Below are 8,880 nucleotides of genomic sequence, written 5' to 3' on the forward strand. Positions count from 1 at the left end.
TCTGTGGTTTTCAATCCTGCCCATGTACCAGAATTATCAGAATAAAAATTAAAGGCAGAAATAATCTTCAAGTCAAAGAAATAGCCACAATCCCAAGCCGCACATTGGAAAGAATTTCCTCCACTTACAATGAAATTTGAACAACAACAACAAAAAAGCAGGACTCTGAGCTAACGCTTGCTGTTCCCTTAAGTGTTCAAGCTCTGAACATCTGACTTAGGACTGTGGCTGACATCGAAAGCAGCAAGAAATGACCCCTTAGGGGAACAGCTCCATAACACAGAACAAAAGGCGAGCTGGAGTTAAGGAGAAATTATACCAGCACATCATCTTCATTTTCTGAGAACCTTTAGAAACTGCTTCAATATGAGGAGAGAGACAAGCAACAAGTAACTCTACAGATGCTGGCCAGTCCATTGAGCAGAAATTAACTACAAGATTGCCACAGAACACCTCTAACTCAAGGCATTTCACTGAGTCATGCTGACCTGCTCATTCGAAAGCTGGTGCTGGTGAGGGCTGAGAAAGGAGAGAATAGCATAAACTGAAGACCAAAATGGCCTCCAGCAGAAAATATAGCAATTCGGAAACAATGATATGAGACAAACCTGAACTGAAGCTTCTGAGATGCTCAAGCTCATTTCCTCCTACCTCTTCACAAATCACACTTCAGCAAACAGTTGCTCCCATTCAAAGCTGGAAAAAAAGGGACAACGCCTAAGCACAGATAATTTAAAAATAAGCAGCAGAACAGCATAAGCAAAAGGTAGACAAAGGAAGAAGAAACTGAAGAACAGGTTCTGAACATTTTTAAAAAGCCTATTTTATATTTTAATAGGTAAACTTTACATTTCTACTGAAAAATATTAAAAATACTTGATTAAGTGGAAAGACACAGCTTGTCCTTGGATAAGAAGACTGAATAATATGAAATTCCTGATTCTCTGTAAATGAATCTATAAAATCAAACAAACCCTAATCAAAATATCCATAGGCTTTAGGGAGGGAGACTGAAAAAAAGCGATACTGCAGTTCATCTGGGAAAATGAATAGGTGAAAATATCCCCCCAAAAAAATCTTAAAAGCAAGTTTTATAAGGAACTTTTCTTATCAGATAATAAAATATATATGAGAAATTTCTGTTTTAGAAGATTTATACTGGCACAAGAATAACACTTCTGAACAGAACAGTCCAGAAATAGGCCCAAACACATAGGGAATGGATTATATAATAAAGGCAGCAATTAATTACATTGGATATTCAATATTCAATAAATGGTGTGAAAAACAATTGATTAGCTGTATTGAGAGAAAAAAAAGTGGTATAGCTACCTCAATCCTTACATAAAACTTATTCCAGAAAGATTAAAACTTTAAATGAAACTATAAGAGTACTCTAAGAAAATATGAGCAATTACAAAAAAAAAAAAAAAAAGATCTTGGTGTGGAAAGGTCTTTCTAAACTAAATACCCAATATCTGTAATGGGGGAAAAAAAGATAAATGTGACTTTATTAACATTAAAACACTTCTGCAGGAAAAAAAGAAAAAAACAACTGAACAAAATCCAAAGGTAAAATATTTCACTATACGCAACATTTTTCCTTAATTTATAGACAGTGCTTACAATTACCAATCAGTTAGAAAAAGATGCTCCTAACCTAAATGCCCATAAGAAACTGATGAAATACATTATGGTACATTATGTTAAACAGAATGAAGTTTACATGCTCTGATACAGAAAGGGTTCCAAAATATATTAAGTGAAAAGTGAAAGGAACAGAATAGTAGTTATGTTAATAAAGATAGATATTTTCTTTTCATATGAAATGTGGTTATCTTTGAAGGTAGAATTGTTTAAAATAATTTTTATACTTTGCAGTATATTTTCCAAATTTTCTATAATGAACATTTTATAATCAAAAGATGTAATAAAATAATAATAAAGTGATAACTTTCAGTGACGCATACTGCAAAGAAAATATACTTAATCCCCTTAGTTTACATAACTTATGAGTAAAAGATGAGAAAACCACTTGCAAACACTAATGTCTATTAGCAACACAGAAGGAAATAACAGCTCCATTATGTTTTTATAAATCCCTCTGTCACGCAAAATTCAAAAACATAAGTAATCTGGGAGACTTGATATGAATGTGTTATTAAAAATTCTTAACTCTATGCTACTTTATGCAAATGATAAAAATTTTGTAATGTACCATAACATAATAAATAATTTATAGCACAGCAATAAGGTACACCTGGTCCAGGTTGGTTTAAACCCTTCCTACCTCTGAGGTGAGGCAAAACGCACACGTGAATTGGTTCTTTAAAGTAATTTTTTCCCAAGTAAGTATTAGCTTCAGTGAAGAGTTCTGATAATTTTACCAGTTACTCTCTAAAAGCTATATGATAAAAGGACATCATAAGGACTAAACTACACAGAGGCTTTAGAGAATGTGTTGTGTTCCAGATCTCTTCAAAAGAAGTATTTTTCTAAATGCCATGTGTTTTAATACTTAAATATTTCATTTTTAAATTTAAAAGATGTACTCCACAAAAAACACAAAACATAAAATTTGAAGTAATGCATAAGTGTGTTGAAGTTATTATACTGCAGGTTGTCCTAATCCTTACGCTGGTGGGCACGAACATCTAATCAAGTGAGGATTTATCCTTTTTACAAGAGCGTTTAATTCCTTTTCAAATTCAGCTTCTATCTTATCACTTGACCCCTGAAGCCTTTTGAGGGCAAGGACACCTGTATCGTTAGACCCCGTCAGAATGGGGGCATTGGCATCATTTGACTATCCGTGTGGTCCCTTTCTTCACTTAGCTCGTTTCTTTCCTGACCTCTTCAGCAGTCCCTGCTGCTGCTTAGGAAACCCCCTTCTTATCTGAGTTTGCCACCTTACAGGAAAAGAACAAACTTTTAGAGTGAAGACCCTGGACGCTCAGTGCCCAATTCAGGATGGCAAAAACTCACAAAGGAGAAGGCGGGGACGACTGCAGCGCGGAGGAGGTGACGACCTCTTCGGTCGGGCTCGGGTCAGAGAAGGGAACGGCTGACCTCAGCCTTGAATCACAGCCGAAGGAAATAGCTCGCAGATAAGAAGGCACCGAGGAAGACGCCGTAAAACTCTTCTCACGCCCACGCACCCAACCCAGGAGCTTCGTTCCCACCCAGCTCTTCTTTCTGGCATCATTCATTGGCTGAGAGAGTGTGATGGACAAACCTGCAGCCCAACGAACGTGCAAGCCCATCGGGTTTCCCGGCTCTTTTCACCTTTGACTTAGCCTAGGTGGCTGAATCACCCACCACCCACCGTTTGCATTTCCGGAATCCTAGCTTTTACTGATTCAAAAATCCATGACACCTGCCCGTTCCCCACCCCCACCCCCACCAGACTTAACCTGAAAAGGCAAAGATACCAATACAGGGAGGGGGAAGGGTAAACTGGGACGAAGTGAGAGAGTGGCATTGACATATACACACTACCAAATGTAAAATAGATAGCTAGTGGGAAGCAGCTGCATAGCACAGGGAGATCAGCTCGGTGCTTTGTGACCACCTAGAGGGGTGGGATACGGAGGGTGGGAGGGAGACGCAAGAGGGAGGAGATACGGGGATATATGTATATGTATAGCTGATTCACTTTGTTATACAGCAGAAACTAACTCACAATTGTAAAGCAATTACACTCCAATAAAGATGTTAAAAAAATAAGTTGTCTTTCGAATTAGCTTCTTACACCCACCCAACTTGATTTGAGACAAGAACTTGTGATAAAACCTAATCAAAGTGATGGACTGGGAGAAAATACACCAATCTATTATACATACAGGGCATATCTTCCTGTAGTATGCTTCTGAATAATTGTTATTATCTGCACTTCTCCTTCTATTTTGCAAATATTCTATAATGACATGCGTTCCTTTAACACTGGAAAATACAGAGCAGGAAGGGGCTAACTACCTCGGTAAATGTTCTAAGATGCAATAAGGATGTTGCATTCCATGTAGAAGTTTTAAGGGCTCTACTGTCTGTGATGTCTGGCAAGCACAGTATATATCCCATTTGAGAACCTCTGCAGCAGTGAGCCAGGTACATGCTATTTATTATAGTCTTCGATTCGGCACAGGCTTATAAGTAAATCTGCTGCCACACCCCTCCTTGATGGTTGCAAAAATCTCAGAACTACAAAAGTCACTCTCAGAGTATCACTGCTATTGCTAAAAGCAATAATTTACTTCCTGATTTTGTATAAATTGTAACCTAAATATCCAAACATGCATGTTTGGTTAAATATCTATCTCATAGGTTGGAATATTTTTACATTTATAGACATGGGGGGGACTATTGTTAAGCAGGGTTAAATGCAAGATACTAAACTATATATATGGTGGGATCTGGGAAGACTAGTAGGTAATTTTATACCTAGAGACCCAGAAATTCCCAAATCCTGTCTTCCTCTTGACACAGCTCTTTCCTGTAAGGTCTTGGAGGAAAGTATATGCAGTTGGGGAAATGGCAGATGTGAAATAAGATATTATTTGTTGTGCTTGTGACTTTGTGCCCAGTACAAAGCTCTTTGGTAAACTGAGTTTAAGGGGCTTCCTCCTCACAATAAATTCAAACCAAAATCTCAGGATCAAATTATTCTGTAACCAACCACATGGTGCAGAATTGGTGAAAGCATAATGTCACCTATAAGGAAAAATAAACCACACATGGGAATGAGACCTCTTCCCAAGTCACGGTAGAAGGTGGGCCTGGGTCATTTACCCATCCTACTCCTGGAAGTGAAGACAACAACTTATATGGATGTCCTTTCTGGGTGAGGCACTCCTGCCTATCTCCCCTCTTCTCCATCCCTACCTCCTCCCATCCTTTCCACTCCCCTCCCTCCTCCCTTCCCTCCTCCCCTCTCCCTTCCTTCTCTCCCCTCCTTTCCTTTCCTCCTCCCTCCCACCCTCTTCTCCTTCCACCCCCCTCCTCACTCTGGTACCCTCCCTCTCCCTTCTCCCTCCCCACTTTCTCTACTTCAACCCTCCTCCCCATTCCTTCCTCCCCCTCTCTTCCTCTCTCCCCTATCTTAGTCCTTCTCCCCAGTCCCATTTCTCTCCAATCACTGGAATGTGTATCCACCAAAAAAAGAGCTAAGATCTGTGAAATGCATCAGAATGTTAATTATATTGATAATTATATATTTTTAAATGTCCCTTTTCCTAAGGATTCTCTGCTTTTTCTATAATAAGCACCACACTTTTTATAATGAGGCAAAAATGGTAGATTTTTATAGCACGATACACTTTGACATTTATTTATTTTAGGTTGTAATAGAAGAACATGAAAAAAATACCAATGATGTAAAGTGATCATTTCCAGTGAAAGGCAAAGTAGAACATATTACAAAGAAAATGTGGTTAGTACCTTTAGTTTACAGTTACACAGGATAAGATGAGCAAACTTTTTTTAAATACTATGTTATATTAACACCTCAGTGGTAAACAATAACTTCATTATGCTTAAATTTATAAACCACTATGGCACATTAACAAGTTCACAGTCATATCATATATGGTCTTGATGGACATTATTAAATGTATGCTAATTTTTTTCAAGCGGTCAAATTTCACAATGCACTGTTCTAGTTAGTATAATATTGTATTTCTATAGCAAAGTAATGAAGGCACAGCTAGTACAAGCAGATTTAAACCCTTAGTCTTCTGGGCTGGAAAAAGAAAAAAAAATATTTGCATTGATGCTTCAGGAACTTTTTTTTTTCAAGCAAATATTTGTCTCAGTTAACAATTCTGACAGTTTTCACAGCTACATTCTAATAGGAACATGACAAAAGGACTTCACAAAAATCAAAACTTTGTAGCACCAAACTAACATGCTTTAGATAATTGACAACAGTTTACATATTTTGAAGAATATTACACTACAACAGGCTAGATAGAATAAACTGATACTTAGACACTTTAAGACAATATTTTAGGCTACCAAGAAAGTACGAAAACTCGAGACTGTGAGGAATACTAGTGCTGAGGTTACAGGGCAGGTTGGTTTGTTTTTTTTTTTCCAAGACTATATAAACCTACTTCACTTCTGCTTGAAATTTGAGATTCTTGAAAATTCTTTCATGCAGCCTCTTTTTTATTTTCGATATTTCCTGTTTCCATAATCTTTACCAACATGATAGGTACCGTTGACTTCTCCTGTATAGTAATAGATTGATTTCAGGATGACATTATCATGTAAAATTTGACCAATTTCGAAGTCCTCATCAAGGATAGCATCTTCTCGTGGTTCAAGCTTTCCAATTGTAGGAATCTCAGGAGGGCTAAAGAAATTGAAGAATGATGCATTAGGAACCACTCTTGGCTGGGTTTCAACTTCTCCAGTAGCAGTTGTGTGACTCCGGGTGGTTGTCACTGTAACATCCTTTGCTCTTCTCCAATCTATCTTACAGCCTTTGCAATCTTGGATTTCCCAGCCCCAAGAGAAGAAGGGATCATTGTGATCTGGCTTTGACTTTATTATATATGTCTTGGTCAGCACCTCATTTTTGAAGTATGGATTGGGTAGAAAGCAAAATTCAAATGTGTAACTTATAGGCCGGCCAGGTTTTGAGAACTTCAGGCTGACATCGGACAGGAACTTCAGAATGGGCTCATCATACTTCTGAATCATGGGCCCCAGCTTGTCAACATTCTTTAAGACAGTCAGCCAATAGTCGGGAATGCCTTTAGGATCTTCTCTTTTAGGCTTTCCCTTGCGAGCTCTTTTAAGAGCTCTTTCTTTAGGCCTGACCTCAGGAACTCTTTTAGGAGCCTCTTTTCCTGGAGCCCTTGCCTTAGCCTCTGTTACTTTAGGCTGCTCTTTACCTTCTGCCTTTGCCTGGGGGGATTCTTTCGGATCTTCTTTTGCTTCAGTCTTGGCCTCCAGAGCATCTTTAGACTCTGCTTTTTCTTCAGCCTTTGCCTCGGGATTTTCTTTCGGAGCTGCATTTTCTTCAGCCTTGACCTCAGGTTTTGCTTTCGGGGCATCCTCTTCTTCCTCACCCTCTAAGGCAGGCATCTCACTAGGGCCTTCTTCCTGCACCTCCTCATCACTGCTGAACACCTCATCCTCCGAATTCCATTCACATTCTTCTTCCGTAGGCTCATATTCTGCATTGATGATTCGAAATCGCCGATCGTACAGAGGCCTATTGAGTTCGGCATATTTTCGTTCGAGATCGTGAATTGCCTTTAAGAACAGGGCGTCTACCTTGTCACATTCATCTTGAATATTTCTGAGCGCCTGCACACGATTTCTAACTGCCCGAGGCAGCTGATCCACGAAACTTCTACCCGACGGAGCCCGCCGCGCACTTCTGGAAGGCCCAGGTACCCTCTTCTTTCTATAGACGCGGCTGCAGCTACTGCTGCTGCTGCTGCTGCCACTACTACTGCTGCTGCTGCTGCAACTAGTGCTGCTGCTAGAGCTGCTGCTGTCAGATTCTTCCCCAGAATCGCTAGACGAGCTAGCCACCATCTCTTCATCCACCCCCTGGGCGGCAGGTTCCAAGACCCTGTTAGGATCCGCTTCTGCCATTTTGCAAGCCTGCACACCTCTTAGGGTGGTGACTACCGCGCGCCCACAGGTGCGCAGAAAATGACTCACGGATGCTTGGGTGGCGGCAGCGGAGGCTCGGGCTGAGGAGTTGGCAGCGGTGAAGGCAGCAGGAGCGCGGGGCGGGGCGCGGCTGGGCCGAGGAGATCGCAACGGAGGTGGCAGCGGCAGCGGAGACCTGGGCGAGAGCGGCGAAGGCAAGGCCTCTCCCAGCTGCAGCTGCGGCGGACTGAGGCGTGCCGCAGCCGAATGGCGCAGTGCAAGACCCCGAAATCTCTTCACTGCTTACATCTCGGGCCCCCTCCCCTCGCAGTCAGACCTCCAGTTCATTTAGTTCCCAGTGTGCCCTCAGCTCGCACCTCATTTGCTGGGCAAGCTTGATTGACAATCCCTCAGCCCAATGAGTGACCAAACGCACCGCCCCCTCCAGGCTCCGCCCTCCTTCCCAGACGCTCCTTGGTTGCTGAGGCAGACACCCCTGGAAGACGTTTTTTCCCCCTCAAAATTCTATCTTTATAGTTTTATAATTACAAAAAAAAAAAAAAAGCTTAGATATGAGGTAAAAATACTAGTCATGATTCCTAAAAAGGGAAGAGGAATATCCTTCTCCCATCCGCTCATCCTTAATTCCCGCTTGGTTTGTCAGGGGCCTCGTAACAAAACTCTGTTTTAAAAAAATTGGGTGAAAATGCTCCAAATGGCATCATTGGGTAGTGTGATTATGGATGATTTTTTAAATTCTTTTTCTTTTATCTAATTGTTCTATGAGCATGTATTTTTACACTGGGGGAAAAAGGGGGAGTCGTTTATTGGCGAAGGGGGGAGGGGCTAGAAAGCAGGCATATTGCATTCCACGTAGCAGTTTTAATAAGTGCTGTCTGTGATGTTTGGCAAGCCTGGTTTATATCCATCTACAGGGTTTGCGAACCCATGTTGCCGTGAGTCAGTTACACCATTTTTACTATATTTCTCTTTTTAAGCTGGCATATAATAGACCCCATCCTTGCTGCTGATTTGCCACGTAGTCCTTCTCAATGATTGTAACAACCTTATAGATAAAATAAAAGGGCATTCAAATGTTAAGTAGTGTTATTTAAAAGCAGACGGTTTGTTCTATACTTTCGTGCAGCAGTTTTCAATTCCACGAATAGCAGGACGGGAGGGGGAATCTGTGCTGATGAAACTGCATCCTCTGTCAGGGTGTTCTTTACATTGTCATCTTCCACCAGTTTCCTTCTAACACTGTAAAATTCTAGC

General features: G+C 40.7%; 1 protein-coding gene across 1 annotated transcript; it reads right to left on the reverse strand.

The window, feature by feature from the left end:
- Positions 1-5,734: 5,734 nt before the first annotated feature.
- NAP1L3 (nucleosome assembly protein 1 like 3) lies at positions 5,735-7,894 on the reverse strand. The gene has a single exon (XM_068533352.1). The coding sequence runs from the start codon at positions 7,603-7,605 to the stop codon at positions 6,163-6,165; it is 1,443 nt and encodes a 480-aa protein (XP_068389453.1). The 5' UTR covers positions 7,606-7,894; the 3' UTR covers positions 5,735-6,162.
- Positions 7,895-8,880: the final 986 nt, after the last annotated feature.

Source organism: Eschrichtius robustus, chromosome X (assembly GCF_028021215.1).
Source record: "Eschrichtius robustus isolate mEscRob2 chromosome X, mEscRob2.pri, whole genome shotgun sequence".
Classification (NCBI taxonomy): Eukaryota; Metazoa; Chordata; class Mammalia; order Artiodactyla; family Eschrichtiidae; genus Eschrichtius; species Eschrichtius robustus.